Raw genomic sequence first — 17,805 nt, 5'->3', positions numbered from 1 at the left:
AAAGTACAAAATTGGATATCTTACAAAGCAAATTCTATCTTCTTTATCAAGTGTCTACTTTGAGTTTCAAAAGCAAAATGTGGTATCAGTGGATTTATTAACACTGCCCCAACTATGATTTTGAAAATTAAAGGCACTGGTCACAATTCTTTATCAATTAATAATAACTTCAAGTTCAATTTGATCATGAAAAAACAATCTTTGCTCAAAAAATTAAAATACTATCTTGCCCATGAGTTTTGATTCACATTTCAAATGTAAAACTTTATACAGGTATCATTACTTGCCTAAAAAAAAAATGATCTGGTTAAATATTAAATATAAAAATGTACAAAATATAAGAACACAAAGCATGTAGACAGGAAACTTAACAAGTACTGAATTTGTATTTTAATATGTTGTTTGATTTTTAAGATTTTGAATACGTGACTGATGAGAAGTGTTCTCCTGTTTAACGCTTTGACACCCCACTTGGGTGGCATTGGAGGTGGCTTCCAAACACCTGGCTTTGAGACATTCAGGGGACTGTTTCTTAGGCGTGCATGGAGGTACTGTGGCAGTTGTAGTGGAGGGTGAGATACTGCTGAAGGTGGTAGTAGACGCCTCATTCTCGCTAGAGGCATGATCATTGGCTTGTAACTTCATAGGGCCTTCTATACAAATGTCTTCTGCCATACATACATTAACACTATGAACATTTTTTATATCAGCTCTCTTCTTACAGTGGATGTTGGCATAACAACTGCAATAAAATTTATCAGAAAACATTTGCAGGTCTTCAAGTGTGACTTTCCCAGATACTGTGTATTTCCCACCTTTCCCAGTTTGAATAGCAGAATTCACTGGGTTCAGGTGAAGATAGTCGCTTGAATTCCAGTGTTTCCTTGTACACACTCCTTCATCGTGGCAAAGCACTTGGCTGCACATTTTGGCTGCTAGGGTGACGTTGATTATGTAAGGATTCAGTGTGGTGTTCAAGTAATTGCCTAGGTTCATGCAAGATTGCTGTAAAATTATAAGATCAGATTATTAAGATCTAAGTAAGTTAGTTCATATACGAATTAATTCACCACATAAAGCAATTTAAAGGAAGAACCAAAAAACCAATAAGAGGTAGGAAATATTTCATCTTTTTTGCTTTATCAAGACCATTCCAGCTATTTTTTTGTGTGTGACATTTGTAAGTTTCACATGCCATTTCATGTCACTAAATCATTGACCAATTGAGGTTTAATATACCCTAGCCTCAGTCTCCTCAATAATTCCTACACTAACGGGGATGGAAGGGGTGGAATGGTACAGTGGAGTGGAGTGGGGGTGGAGGGATTAGAGCATGGAGTCTGGAGTCCATCTGCCCAGATTGTAGTCACAGTACCATCAATGGCTAGCTATGTGAGCTTGGGAATCCCTTAAACTTTCTAAGTCTTGGTTTCCTTTCTGGGTGACCTTGGGAAAATTAATTAATTAACTTGACCATGCTTCAGCTTCATCATCTACTTCATAGGGTAGTTGTGAAGATGAAAGGATACAGTGTACCTGAAAGGGCTAAACGCAGGGTCCAACATATCAATTTTACCTCAATGTATAGGTGATATGAAGTACAAATAAAGATAAGAAGTATCACATTTCTCAGACACTTTTAGCACTGGAAAGAGTGGTTTCTGAATTGCTGGCTCACCAGCTGTCCCATCTTGACACCCGATAGTGTGTGTGTGCTGGTGCTACTTTCTCCCTTCCTTCCACTCTCTCCCTCCCCAACTGTGTCCGCAAGTCCATTCTCTCCATCTGCATCTCCATTCCTTCCCTGCAAAGAGGTTCATCAGTACCATTTTAGATACCATACATATGCGTTAATATACTATATTTGTGGTTTTTCTTTTTGACTGTCTTCAGTCTGTATAACAGGCTCTGCGTCCATCCACCTCACTAGAAGTGGTGAGAAGTTGCTGTGTAGGTCATGGAGCCCGATCTGGCACTCTGTAATACCTGGAGGGGTGGGAATTGGGGAGGGGAGGAAGGCTGAGGGAAGGGATGTATATATAATTATGGCTGATTTGCATTGTTGTATGAAAGAGACCAACACAGCCTTGTAAACAAAAATTTTAAATATTTAAATTAACAAAAAGAAAAACTTCTAGCTCAAAAACACCTAAACAGATTCAACCGACTATATATTAAATGTTATATATAATTCAAGTACGGTTGAACTATGACAGTTGTTTTGCAGATATACTTATTTGGCAGAGTATGAGTGATGAGTCACTAAAATGATTCATCTTGAAATGGATACTTCTTAAAAGTAGGAATCCATCCTTTTCAAAACTTAGAAGGTAGTTGCTTTCTTTCAGGATCAACAGTTTTTGAGTGAGTTGGCTGTGCTCATCCTTCATTGAGATCTAAGGAAGTGTGTGTTTGTGGTAGATTGGCATTCAAGTTGAGGAACCTTGGCAGCTTCCACTTGAATCTATTTCTTGTTACCTTCTTGAGATGATGCCATTGATGGTAGGCAGAATAAGATCCTTCCAAGGATGTTCATACTCCAATCCCATGGAACCTGTGACTGTGTTACTTTACGTGGCAAAAGGGACCCTCTAGATATGATTAAGGCTGTGGATCTTGAGATCGGGAAAGTCTAGGGCCAAACCACCATGAATGTACCCGATCTCATCTGATCTCGGAAGTTAAGCAAGGTCGGACCTGATTAGTACTTGGATAGGAGGAGCTGGGAGAATTTCTTGAACCATCTGGTGGACTCAATCTAACCATAAGTCCTTAAAAATTAGAAACTTTCTATTTGGATTTTAAAAATGAGCTGGGAGAAAGAGGACAAATACAAAGGTAAGGGAGACTCAACCCAGCATTGCTGGGTTTGAATGTAGAGGAAAAGGCCAAAAGCTGAAGAATATGGTGACAAACATAAACATGAGTTATGTTTCATGAGAAACAAAATCGCCTTAACCATAGCCAGACAGTCAATAGAGATCTTGATGCTACAAACACAAGAAAATGAATTCTGCCAACAACCCAAATGAGCAAATGAGGGTCTTTCCATAGAAAGGAATGCAGTCCTGCTGACATCTTGATTTTAGTGCATTAAGGTCCATGCTGAACTTCTGAACTACTGAATTGTAAGATAATTTTCTGCTGTTTAAACCACTGTTTGTTGTAGTTTTTATGGCAGCAATAGAAAACCTCTTCTTAACCCTCTAATAGCTATACATGGCGTTTAGAATACAATTCAACTTGTATACAGCCTGCTGAGGTATAACCTCTCCCATCTCTTGTACCCTCACCCACTTGGCCTTAGACATACTAGTTATTTCACAAGCATGGCAGGTTCATTTCAAGCTGCAGTTACTGTTTCCTCTGCCCAGAATGCTCTTCAGTCTCATTTTTAACATCACTGACTCCATCTTGTCATTCAGATTGCAGTTTTCATTAGACCAGACCCTTCTTAGACACCTTTCCTGTTCATTTTCTTACATCTCTCTATTCTAATTTTCCGCATAGAACTACCACATAAAATATTTTTATTGTTTCATATTGCCTCTGTTGGGCTTACCTGGTAGCACAGTGGTAAAGAATCTGCCTGCCAATGCAGGAGACGTGGGTTCAATCCCTGGGTAGAGAAGATCCCCTGGAGTAGAATATGGCGGCCCACTCCAGTATTCTTGCCTGGGAAATCCCATGGACAGAGGATCCTGTGGCCTACAGTCCATGGGGTTTCAAAAGAGTCAGACACAACTTAGCGACCAAACAACAAGAACAATTGTTTTTATCCCTCCAACTGTATGAGCTTCATGAAGGCAGGGACTTTGTCAGTAGTCAACACAGAATCACCAGTGCCAGGGGTATATGAGAATTTAAACCAAGATCAAAAGACATTGATCTGGGCTGCCCAGGTGGTGCGAGTGGACCTATGTGCAAATGCAAGAGACATAAGAGACAAGGGTTCAATCCCTGGATTGGGAAGATCCCCTGGAGAAGGAGATGGCAACCCACTCCAGTGTTCTTGCCTAGAGAATCACATTGACAGTGGAGCCTGATGCACTACAGTCCATAGGGTCGCAAAGAGTTGAACACCACTGAAGCAACTTAGTACAGATTACATTAGAGTTGTCTACAGAGCTAGGCAGGAAGAGGAGTGAAAGGATGAGAATGTCTGAGAATCAGTAGCCTACACAAGATGCAGTCTTTGTAGGCTTAAAGTCTTTCTCTAAGGCATAAAGTCTAGTTTATAGCATTTGTCAAAATCCATGCTGTAAATACTCATACCATGGCCAATTTTAAGCTACCAGCATGACATCACCATTACATAGGACAGTATTATGGTAGGACGTAACACACCATTGCATAATACCATTTCCACTTATACAGATATGATAGATATAAATAAATCAAAAATATGGATAATAGAAAATGAATAATTGATACATTTTTAGTATTTATTATTTTTTAGTTTTTAGCATACTTGGCATACTTTTGTTTTTGCAAAACTTATTCTAAGTTTTTATAATTTAATTTTTAACAAACAGTTCACAAAATTTCTGAATATTTAACAATGAGGTCTCATGAACTAAAGCCAGTAGAAGCTGTCTCTGTCTCACAGTTGGGTCTAGTAAGATGAAATGGAAGGAATGGTTTGCCTACATTTGATAATCATTGTTTTAAGTCAATTCCAGTCATTGCAAGTAAACTTGCAATTACCAGTTTTTTAAGTTGTCAGTGGATCAGAGAAAACACAAGCAATTTATGACAGTATTGATGACATAGGAAAAAGGCAAAGTAATGACAGAATTAACATTCAAAATGATTATAAATTGGGAAAGGTCTACAGGGAATAAGTTCAAATCAGTGTCATTAACAAGGAAGTCTTCATATTAAAGTTGAAGGACTGTCTCTATGTGAATAATACTGAAGATGATTTGAGAGTCATGGTAGAATGTGAATCTAAGATTGAAGTGCAATAAAAAAAAAGTGTGGCAGTTAAATTCTATGCCATGTCATACTGCTAATGTCACCCTACTAATTGGAGAATGCCTGATTCATTCCTCATCAGAGTAAGTGTGAAGTTCCAAATTAAAAAAAAAAAATTATAAATGGGGAATTTATAAATGGTTCCATCAAAGAACTAATGGGATCCTTGAGAAGAGTTTATACATTTGAGAAAACAACTGATAAAAATTAGGAGTATTCTTAGAAGAATTAAATTCTTGAATAATTTTCTGACATATAAAAGATTTTATAAAAGGGACATACACCATTCTCTGAACTTGTAGTCTATATTATTTCCCTTTACTGGTGATCAAACCAGAGATAATAGAATCTACCAAATAGGTAGGAGGGCTTAGATAATCTTGAAAAGAATTTCAAAAAGCTAAATACCTTTATAAATGAAGGAGAAATACGGCTAGTCTATCTGAAGAACAAGATACAAAAGATCTGTTTTGGTCTTAGAGTGTAAATTCTGTTCTTCGTAAGTCCTGGGGTGAAACCTCTGTACCAAGAGCTTCATTAGACACACTCCATGGCACCTAGGTTACTATTATTTCCACATCGATCAGAGAAGGAAAGTTAAACTCCAATTCAGCAATGTCCATGTGACAGCTCTATTCATGCTTTGAGTCAAGAATACTGAGGAGGAGAAGGATAAAGACCTGATATGGAGAAGGAAAGAGAGAAAATAGAAAGAAAGAGAGAAAAGGAGTAGGTCACGATAGAGTGGTTTAAGGCTTTTTGAAGTAAAGAATATGCATTAGGAAAAAAATGAATACAATTCATACTGTGTAGAGCTAGATAAACCTTCCTTCCTAATAAAACAAGTTTTGCTTAAAATATTAAATACAAAAAAAGTGTTCCTTTTCCTCTCCTTTAGGAAAGCTTTGAACAATCTAATACATTTTCAAAAGCTAACTGCCAGCTGCCCACACCTCTCCATCCCAGTTGCTGACCCCCCACAATAAACTGTCATTAACTTAGTAAATAAATAAGTGCTTAATAAAACAGTAATTGGTTGAATGAAAGAATGAGTGAATGAATATTGACTAGTTGAGCTCTTCTTTTGAGAAGCACCACGGCACAACAGAGTAAAAAAACACCAAACACCAGGACTGTAGTCCTGTTTTTGCTACTTCTTAGCCAGGTAGCCGGAGAAGGCAATGGCAAGCCACTCCAGTACTCTTGCCTAGAAAATCCTATGGATGGAGGTGCCTGGTAGGCTGCAGTCCGTGGGGTCACTAAGGGTCGGACACGACTGAGCGACTTCATTTTCACTTTTCACTTTCACACATTGGAGAAGGAAATGGCAACCCACTCCAGTGTTCTTGCCTGGAGAATCCCAGAGACAGGGGAGCCTGGTGGGCTTCCGTCTATGGGGTCACACAGAGTCGGACACGACTGAAGTGACTTAGCAGCAGCAGCAGCAGCCAGGTAGCATAGAGATTTCAATTAATCTCAACAAATTTCTGTTTCCTCACTGGAAAACTGCCTTACAACACAACCATACAATTGATCATTTGATTTAACCACTATTAATTGAGCACCAACTACTTTGTGCCAAAGATCATGTTTTTTACTCAATCCCACAACAATTCTCATAAACATTCAAAGTAGAAATGTTTTCATCTGTTTCCACATCTATTTTCATCATTTCAACTTACCATAGATAGGCTTAGATTGAGACTGCCCCACATTATAATCCCAGAGGCACCTAGAGCAACGATCTCACCAACCATATTCACAAGGTCACCCTGGCAAAGGTGATAGGGAGAGTTAACAGGGAGGAACACAATGAAGTGCTATACATAAACAGTAAGGCCAAAGCCACGAATGCTGACCCAACAATAATTATGTTAAGTATTTCTCCACTATTCCTTTCTATCTTTTATGCCACCACTGTCCTACTATAACAAAAACATGAATTTTCTGCTACTATTTTAATTACTTTCATTGACAAGAGAGTAGGCCCATAAAAGGAGCTGAATTAATACATTGTCTATACTACCCAATTCTCTATGGTTGCTAAGATATTGTATGATTACATTAAAAATGAAATATATTCTTATTTTACATTCATATAAGGATGCAGAACTACCTGAGTGCATATTCCTAAAGATTATTAAAAGCTAAGTTTTACTCCCTTTAAAAATGATGTTCCATTCCACTAAACACCATTGTGGACAATATTCCATAGCCTTCTTACCTTGCTTGATTTGCTTACCTGAGAAAGGTATGTTGAAGACCCATCAGTAAAAACTGGACGGGCATATACAAAAACCGGAAGTGGACTTTCAACATTCACTATTTTAGACAACCGAATGGCTTCCTGGACACGATTACGAACAAAGAAGGCAGCTTTGGGAGTAGATTTTAACTTGATATTCAGATAAACAGAAGGGAAAAGGGCAGTGCTTTCCTTCCACAGCCAGTTGAGATTATCATTTCTCCTTTTTTCTAAATCAGAGCAATTTCCACTGTAAGTAGGATGGTTATAATTATGATTGTAACAATCAGGAAAAAGATAATAACCCCATAAGTGATTTGGCCGAAGTAATTTTCCCAATTTTAAAGTCTCTTGCATGAAACTCTTTCCTGCCGTCTCAAAATCCTCTTTAGCAATCTTGGAAGCCTCTGGGAAACTGAGTTGCGGATTTTTTTGCAGAACCAACTCAACAGACTCATCCTTGTAAACATCTTTAGGTTTCCAGTTTCTTGCCCAGGTAGGCCTCCAGTTTTCCCAGTCAATGACCGCCAAGCCCACGCTGTCATTTGGTATGTAATAAGCAATGTCTGTTTTTGCTTTCTCCAAATGATTTTTTAAGTTTCCCAACTGGGGAATTCCTCCATGTACGGTGTTGCCTGTTTTTTCATCTATATGAGGATAGTAGCCAAGTCTATCAGCATAAAATAATGTAATAAATTGTCCCGTAGCACTTTTTTGGGGGCTTCCTTTTACAGAGAAGAGTCTCAGATCTGGAGGTAGTTGAAATCTTTTGTTAACACAACGTTCAACTGGCGCATTCCAGGCCCAGAGGAAAGAAGTGTTTGAAATAAGAGGGGGTGCTCTGAAGTCCAGAGCCAAACAACATGGAAGCAGAAGGAAGGCGAACACTGCCTGGGGTGCTCCACTAGACCCAACAGAGCTCCTAAAGGAGATATGGTGGTGCCTTAGCATTCTCATCACAAAGAGCGATGACTATGAAAAGCACTCTTTTCTCCTACACGCTTTGGTTTACCTAATATTTGATGCAAGATATGAACACATAGAGTGGAATGAAGCCACTTTGATGGATGAAAATGAATAATGATGATTTACATTTAAATATTCTTCTTTCTTCGTATTTAGGAATGTTTTGCAAGTTGCTTCATCTGCAACTGAAAAAAAAAAATAATAGTAAATGTAGAATGTGTCATTACACTACATTTCCATGTCAGAGATTTTAAGCTTCACAGTCAAGTTCTTGACTTTAAGTGCAGGGAGTTTAATTCAATGTTTGAAGATGAAGGACTCCTGTGTTTGAATTAATAAAATTATTTTCTCTTATGTGTGATACGGATCATATAGTGACTAATACTTGTCTCATGTTTCCAAATCACTGTTGAACCTACAGAGAAGTGAAGGTGGCTCTTTTACCTTATGCCTTCCTAGCTGTGCAGAATGCTGCACCAAACAATGCCTTAGCAACAAACTGTTAAATAAAAATAAATTCCAAGTTGAACCTCTCAGTTTGTTATTTCTTGAAAGAACATTTTTTAGTGTTCTGCCAAAAAGTGGAAAAAAACCTCTCATGGAATGGTGAGATTTTACCTTTTTTTTTTTTTTCCACTTTCTTAAGGAAGGCAGGTAGAGGAGGAGGTAAAAGTCACTTCTGCCAGAGGAAATAAGTCAAATGTTTGCTCGAAATTATTGAATCAAATAAAATCGCCTTTTGAGGGGTACGTTGAAGTGCTATTTTAACAGTGCTCCATACTATATCAAAGTAATGTACATTTGTGTTTAAAGTTAATAAAATATTTTATGACTTTATATCTTCCAGTAAAAGGATCGCTTCTGGCCTACTTCATGAAAAGAAATATATGAACTTTGGCCTTTTATAGTCTTCTATTTTGAGATTGTATTATATCATTTTGATTGTCACAGTGTGAAGTGTTAGGGCACATTTTGTGGTACAATAAAACAGTCTGAGTCAAGGATAAGAAATTAAGCTATGTATTATTTAACATTTGGTATTTGTAAAAATTACCTGCAAGAAGACATATTTAAATGTTCTGTGAGTCTAGGAGGAAACTAGAATGTTGAATTGGATTACTAGCACACTGCTATGTAACTGTATAATGAGAATTTAACGTTTTTCCCATGAACATGTGGTCTTAGCATAGATATCCATTTATTCCCATTGCTGAAAAAGGAATTACTCTAAAGAGACCACCACAGACAGAATAAAATAAAATCTTAAGAGCCATTACAGTCTCATGCTTTGAAGAAAATGGATTTTCCCTGCTAATGTTTAAAACATGTAAAAGAACCAAAAATTTTCACAGTTTAAGCCCTTATAAACTTTCTTACTTCAGTTCAGTTCAGTTCAGTTGCTCAGTCGTGTCCGACTCTCCGCGACCCCATGAATCACAGCACGCCAGGCCTCCCTGTCCATCACCAACTCCCGGAGTACACTCAAACTCATGTCCACAGAGTCGGTGATGCCATCCAGCCATCTCATTCTCCGTCGTCCCCTTCTCCTCCTGCCCCCAACCTTTCCCAGCATCAGAGTCTTTTCCAGTGAGTCAACTCGTCGCATGAGGTACCCTTAGGACCTGGAAAATCTTCACCGAAAGTAGCATTGGAAACACTCCTTTAAACTACCAATATAAACACCTGAATGGCAGCTAGTGAGACAACTACATGGAATAAAGAAAGGATTAGGTTAAACTTGTTGAAATAATGTTCAAACCTAATTTCCACATGATCATTTTATATAAGAAAAGCTTGGGAAAGAATGAGCCTAATGGGACGATCTCTACTTACAGAAATTGTCAAAAAAAGAACGGACACTTCCATCCTTAATTGTGAATTTAAATTTTAAAAAGTAACAAAGCTGTGACATTTAAAGGAGGATAGTTACTCTAATGTGTTGAACAGTGTGCCCCCGCCAATTGCAATTCCACCTCAAGCCTCATAAGAATATGACCTTATTTGGAAGTAGAGTCTTTGCAAATATAAATAGTTAAAGATATAAGATGATATCATCTTGGAGTTAGGGGAGGCCCTAAATTCAGTGACTGGTACCTATATAAGAAGAGTAAAGGACACAAAGATGTAGGGAAGAAGGCCATGTGACTATGAAGACAGTGAACTAACACAGCTGCAAACCAAAGAATGCCAAGGATGCCCTGAGCCAGCAGAAGCTGGGTAAAGACAAGGAAAGATTCTTTTCTGGCGTCTTGAAAGGGAACACAACCCTGCTGACACCCTGATTTAGAACTTCTGGCCTTCAGAACTAAATAATAAATTTCTGTAGTTTTAAGCCACTAAGTTAATTACAGTTTATTTCAGCAACCCTAGAAAACTCATTCTAATCACCAAAGGTAAAAAGGATTGTAGTTTCTACAAGTTTCTTTTCTCAAACCAGTTTCCTCGTCAAGATTAAAAATTAGCATGTTTATATGCATCATAATGTAACTGTTTTTACTCAAACTGACCTAATTATAACAAACCAGTGACAGAGCCAGAACCAGAAACTGCATCTTTCAGACTCATTCTGTGGAATAAAATCTTCTTGAAGTCTTCGAGTTTAAGTAAAACTCCATCCTTTGGGCCACCTGATGATCGTCAACCTAACCTCAAATGTCACTGTTTCATACACAGCAAGATGTTTGGTGTCTGTGTGAGCCAAGGCAATGACCAGAGGCAAAAACCCATGAGGCCAGGAAGACTCACTTGAGCTTGAAACTGATTGCAGGTTTGAGTTTCATTGGGAATAGCTCTGTATGTGTGTGTGCAGTTGCTACCCCTCAGACTGTAGCCCGCCAGACTCCTCCGTCCATGGATATCTCCAGGCAAGAATACTGGAGTAGGTAGCCATTCCCTTCTCCAGGTAATCTTCCCGACCCAGGGATCGAACACACATCTCCTGAATTGCAGGTAGATTCTTTACTGCTGATCCACCAGAGAAGCCCTAGGAAGAGATCTACAGGAATTTAATTTCTCCAAGCAAATAGATAGTTGGGAGACTGCTGTGTTAATACATAGGTGAGAGAAAATGAAACAGGAACATTTTTAGGTCTAAAATACAAAGGCACGATTGAGAAATCACAGATCAGAGGTTTCTGACTATAGTCAGAGAACTAAATGAATTACATTTAAAGCAGAAACTTCGAGGTTCTCAACATTCACTTCTGAGACCCAGTTAAAGGAACTAGCCTAAGTCCAGAGCTTTATGAGTAGCAAAGAGCATATTTGGACTGGCTGGGATCTTCATTATCATAACCAATTCTTGTTAATAAGAATAAGTCATAATGTTTTATAAGTAATGTGGCCGGAAATAGATAATAAACTTGATTCAATAAGAGAAGTTAATGACATTTGTGGCTGCATTCCAATGACTCCTTTTCCGTTTATTATTATCATCACCAGTATTCTTTATTATTCGTTCCTTCTACTTTGTCTCAAGTTTGTCAGTATCTCCCACAGATTAAATTTGCACAGACTGGAGACCCTCAAGGCTAAAGAAATCGCTAATTCTTAATCTGTGTATCCCCTGTAAGATAAATTGCTTCAGTCATGTCCAACTCTTTGTAATGCTATGGACTGTAGCCCGCCAGGCTCCTCTGTCCATGGGATTCTCCAGACAAGAATACTGGAGTGGATTACCATTTTGTTCTCCAGGGGATCTTCCCGACCCAGGGATCAAACATCTCTTATGTCTCCTGAGTTGGCAAGCAGTTTCTTCACCTCAAGTGCCACCCGGGAAGCCTCTAGTAAGCACAATTAAATGCCAAACAACCTCCAAACCCAGAGTGTTAGTCTTAAAAACAGCACATTATGGAACTTCTAATTTTTTTCACCAAAAGCCATACCTCATTTTCCCTAAGTTTATGCAGTACAATTTTAGAAAACAACTTATTTTTGAAGCACCTTTAAAAGTTTTCCTCTAAGAAGTCAGTACGTTAGAAACTGTTTCAATCTATTAGCTCTGCAGTGTTTAAACCTACTGGGAGAAAAGGCAGATCTTTGCCCAGTTAGCTAAATAAAGACTTAAATCTTTTAAGATGTTATTGTATGATGGGGGGAAAGGGGCTTTTTTGTGTGTGCCCATACATGTGTGTATATGTTTGAATATGTGTGTTTGAATCCTAGAAACTCAAGTGCCTCCTAACCAAGAGGGTTAGCAATGATGGTAAATGCTCACAAATTTATTCTTTACATAAAAGATATAAAAGCTGCCCACTTTTGATCACTAAGCATCATTTTGTGATCTCTGGTGTACATGAAATTAATTTTTGTCCTGTTAATCTGTCTTATGTCAATTTTATTACTTGTCCATGCACAAAAACTCAAAAGGGGTAGCAAGGAATAGTTTCCCCTTCTGGACAATACCAGTCAAGTTCAAGTTCAGGAAGAATAATGAACACCTCCAATCTTACCAGTGCTTTGTACAATGAAATTCACAGCAGTAAAATAGATATAACGTGGGCTATGAGTTTGCACTTGGCCTCCTATTAGCCATAAGCATTGTTTCTCCTCCCTTGACGAGTCAGATGACTCTTGGGTTTTATTCTCTGAATCATCAAAGTCCCAGTTACTAAATCTTCTACATATGGGATTATAGCAGAGGTTCAAATGGTCACTATACTCTAACATCAACAGAAAACATCTGTCTATTCATAAATTTCCTTTTTCCAAAGACAAGAGGGACCCAGTGGCATTAAATATACATGAGCGCATTTACTAAGGGTGAAGATAAATATGTTAAAGAAAAAGATGAGCTCAGCTTCAGAAGACAATACAACAAACAGATGTTTTCATCATATCTGTTTAAGATATCTGAAGCCTACAGAGATATCAGGCTTCTACATGGAGCACCCAAGATGTAGACTGAATTTTTTTCTTAGAATAGAGGACTGGTTAAAAAATGTCAGAATTTTAAGTGATTTAACATTTATCACCCTAAAAGCCACATTCTTCAGTCTACCATAAGAATGCATAACCATGCTTTGCTTTTATGAAAGCAAAAACCATGGCTGAAGTCTCAAGCAACTAGATGATTTCTCAGCAGGAACGTGTGACAATCCAGTCTAGGCCAGCTTTTCAGCCAAGATGCAAACAAAAATAAAACAAATTTTTCAGTGTACGTGAAAGTTCCTATTCCTTTGAAGGAGAAGTTTGGGGAGTTACAGGCTCTTATAGACAGAATTAATTCTATATGGAAATTCTATATGTCTTATTCCAGTGAGATTCTGTTGTGTACCTCTCATGTTAATCTTCTTAGATTTTAAAAATCTCAATTATAAGCCTAGGGATATAACTCTATATGACTGTTCCCACTGTGCAGCCTTTCCAAATATCAACAGATCTGACTACTGAAGTGTTAATCTCTGATTGCCACCAAGGCTATTTTAAGTGTACCAAAGTGGTCAGAAAAAATGTACTTGTTTCTTAGCACCAGCCACAATTTCTCTTCAAATTTGAAATGTCTGCCTCCCTGACAGACTGTAAATTCACTATTATGTTCTAATTTCCAGTACTGTGCCTGTCATGTAGTAGGAGGTCCCTAAGTATTTAATTGAGTGGGTGAATAAGTGAATCTATCTGTTAATCCTTTTATCAAATTATTTTTTTTTCCTTTCCCTAAGTTTCACTGCATCAGTTTTATTGTCCTACCATTCTCCCTGGCTTCCCTGGTGGCTCAAGTCAGTAAAGAATTTGCCTGCAATGCAGGAGAGCTGGGTTCAATCCTTGAGTTGGGAAGATACCCTGGAGGAAGGCATGGCAATCCACTCCAGTAATCTCCAAGCCTGGAGAATCCCCGTGGACAGAGGAGCCTGGTGGGCTACAGCCCATGGGAGTCACCTAGAGTCAGACTACTGAGCAACCAAGCACAACACAGCACATTCTCCCAAAGGCAAGTTATCTATTGAATAATATTCAGTTTATCTACAGCCACTATGGAAAACAGTATGGAGATTCCTTGAAAAAAAATACTTGGGAAAGGAGTAGGTCAAGACTGTATATTGTCATGTTGCTTATTTAAATTTTATGCAGAGTACATCATGCAAAATGCCAGGCTGGCTGAAGCACAAGCTGGAATCAAGATTGCTGGGAGAAATATCAATAACCTCAGATACGCAGATGACACCACCCTTATGACAGAAAGCAAAGAGGAACTAAGAGCCTCTTGATGTAGGTGAAAGAGAGTGAAAAAGCTGGCTTAAAACTCAGCTTTCAGAAAACTAAGATCATGGTATCCAGTACCATCACTTCATGGCAAATAGATGGGGAAACAATGGAAATAGTGACAGACTTTATTTTCTTGGCTCCAAAATCACTGCAGATGGTGACTGCAGCCATGAAATTAAAAGATGCTTGCTCCTTGGAAGAAAAGCTATGAGAAACCTAGACAGTGTTTTAAAAAGCAGAGACATTATTTTGCAGACAAAAGTCTGTCTAGTCAAAGCTATGGTTTTTCCAGTAGTCATGTATGGATGTGAGAGTTGGGCCATAAGAAAGTTCAGTGCTGAAGAATTGGTACTTTTGAACTGTGGTGTTGGAAAAGACTCTTGAGAGTCTCTTGGACTGCAACGAGATCAAACCAGTCAGTCTTAAAGGAAATCAGTCCTGAATATTCATTGAAAAGACTGATGCTAAAGCTGAAGCTTCAGTACTTTGGCCACCTGATGTGAAGAACTGACTCATTGGAAAAGACCCTGATGCTGGGAAAGATTGAAGGCAGGAGGAGAAGGGGAAGGCAGAAGATGAGATGGTTGGATTGCATCACTGACAGTTGGACATGAGTTGAGCAAGCTCCAGGAGTTGGTGATGGACAGGGAAGCCTGTTGTGCTGCAGTCCATGGGGTCACAAAGAGTCATACATGACTGAACTGAACTGAACTGATCACATAGCAATCCCACTACTTGGCATATAAGTCTGAGAAAACCATAATTGAAGAAGACACATGTATCCCAGTGTTCACAGCAGTACTGTTTACAATAGCTAGGGCATGGAAGCACTCTGGGTGTCCGTCGACAGATGAATGGATAAATAAGATATGTATATACAGTGAAATGTTACTCAGCCTTACAAAGAATGAATTTGAGTCAGTTCTAATGAGATGGATGAACCTAGAGTGTATTCCAAGTGAAGTAAGGAAATAGGAGAGCTCACTCAGTGCTTCCATAAGAGCACAGCTAATCTCTTCACTGAGATCGTCACTGGTCTAAATCCACTCACAGAGAGCATTTCAGAGCAGAAACTAAATCACCTAAGTAGTCTGTGCACTTTAGGCACAAATGCAGGGTAACTGTGAACATGATTAAGAAAGTGACATTGAGTAGGCTTACCCCTAACATTTTTTCCCCAAATTGTAGGTCACAAACAGTGGACCTCGGAATTGATTTAATTAGTTGGAATGAGCATTTAAAGTAAATAAGTGAAATAGACAATAATAGAGTGGAATACAGTAAGATAGAATACAATGGGACAGAATAGGAAACACAGAAAGTGCTACACCCCCATACAGTAAGCATGAGTATGAATTTACAAACCTTTTCTATATATATTATACCTGTGTGCACTGGGTCACAGTGTAAGATGTACTTTTTACTGTGGAATGGATCAAACCACTTTGATACTCGAAAGCTTTCAGCCTGACACACCTGGATACTGCATCCTCAGTGCAGCTGTTTTCTAATTATGTGGTCTTGGGTATGTTATTAATTCTCTTTAACCTCTTCAGCAACCACAACAGAATTCTGAGCTGTCTCAGGGCTCCTTCATGTCTGTAAATGAATAAACTGCTGGACTAAGCAAGTTAGTTTTCTATGTGAGGACCAGCAGGCCTGGAATCTGGCTTCTCAACTTGGGAGCAATGTGACTTTGCCCAAACTATTTAACTTCACAACACTTTAGTTTTTCTTGTCTTTAATTTTTTTTCCAACTAAAAAGACGTATTAATAGCAGCACTCGCACAGGTCTGTTGTGAAATTTTCATTAGGTAAAGTGCACTGACCACTTAACACAAAGCCCGTGAAGGGTTCAGAGCATGCTACCCCCAAATGTGCCACTTTCCTATATTATTGTGATTATTTTGAGCTGAAGGTGATGCAGCAACAGCAAATAGAGTCTCTCTAACTTCTACTTGGGCCACCTCATGCGACGAGTTGACTCACTGGAAAAGACTCTTATGCTGGGAAAGTTTGGGGGCGGTAGGAGAAGGGGACGACAGAGAATGAGATGGCTGGATGGCATCACCAACTCTGTGGACATGAGTTTGAGTGAACTCCGGGAGTTGGTGATGGACAGGGAGGCCTGGCGTGCTGTGGTTCATGGGGTCGCGGAGAGTCGGACACAACTGAGCAACTCAACTGAACTGAACTGAACTTCCCCCTTTCTTCCTGAAGATTTCCCATGTGAAATGTGTACTCTAGCAGGATGCAGGGAACATCTTATCACCAGAGGAAGGTAGTTGATGCCAAAATGGATCTGCACAATCCTATGAAAATGACCCTTGTCTTCCAGTAGTTTCCCTCAGATATTTCCTAGTCACAGTTTACTGCTCATCAAAGCTCTTTCTCTTGTCACTTTTTCATAATTTATCATTCTCTATTGAAAAGATCTGTAAACTCTTGATCCTAACTTCTCCTTTGGGTCTCCCTTTTTGCTATGGAAGCTTCCATGTGCATGTAAAAATATTCAATAAAGTTTATGCTTTTCTCCTGTTCATCTGGTTTTTTTCCAGTTGAATTCGCAGGCTCCAGTTATAGAACCTAAGAGGATAAAGTTCCTTTTCCACTATTACACCAGACACATAGTACATACCAAATAAATGGAAGCTGTTCCTGTTGTCATTAATAAAATCATCTCATCTACACCCTCTTCTATATAAAAGGAAAGAAGAACATGAAAGAAATGGAAACCCAAAGACCATTTAATGATTCACAGACCTGCTGACATTAAAACTTCTCTAGGAAACCACTGCCCGCTCCCCTCAAGTTTTTAATGTAAATGTGTGACCCACAGGCAGTTGTCCTGGTGGAAATGAAATACTAAGCACAGTCATAGTACAGAGAAGCCAGATCTAATGGTATCATTGTGCCTCAGTTATCACTGCACTATGTGCCCTGAGAGGGAGCCTGCATGAGGTCTCCATGGATTCTGAGGTCTCCGTGTGCTTTATTAGCACATCAGACTAACTCAAGCCTTAGTGTGTGCTGTATGTTGCATTAATATGTCTTCCTCTCTTTTTTATTTGTTTGCCTCTTTGCAGCTGGTGGAAAAGTCTACTAAGTCTGACTGGAATGTTTTTCTGACCTGTCAAATATGACTTCTTTTCAGTCTTTTAAATTGGATTATGGAACAAGCAAGTGGCATATAAGTGAGTAACATTTTAAAACAAATTATTAGTATAGATTCCAGATTTTTTACAGTGTTAGTTTTTTAGATATTAGTATGGCCAAACAGGCTTCTATTTCACAGAAAAGAAAGAAGAGTAGTTACCAAAAACCAAAGCAGCAATAGTTAACAGGAGTATCTCTCAGCATCAAACCTACTCTGGCTGTTAGCAGGTTTATTACATCTACACAATAGGAATCAT

The 17,805-nt window shown here is 38.6% G+C and overlaps 1 protein-coding gene across 1 annotated transcript; it reads right to left on the bottom strand.

Moving 5' to 3' along the window:
- Positions 1-234: 234 nt before the first annotated feature.
- LOC129552613 (hyaluronidase PH-20-like) lies at positions 235-8,179 on the bottom strand. The gene is given in 3 exon segments (XM_055421203.2): positions 235-1,005; positions 6,660-6,749; positions 7,220-8,179. Coding segments are annotated over 3 exon segments (1,776 nt in total). The 3' UTR covers positions 235-279.
- Positions 8,180-17,805: the final 9,626 nt, after the last annotated feature.

Source organism: Moschus berezovskii, chromosome 3 (genome assembly GCF_049115385.1).
Source record: "Moschus berezovskii isolate FMDL1 chromosome 3, NW_MosBer_1.0, whole genome shotgun sequence".
NCBI classification, from domain to species: domain Eukaryota; kingdom Metazoa; phylum Chordata; class Mammalia; order Artiodactyla; family Moschidae; genus Moschus; species Moschus berezovskii.
The sequence above is the reverse complement of the archived record's forward strand: the minus strand, read 5'-3'. Positions and strand labels throughout refer to the sequence as shown.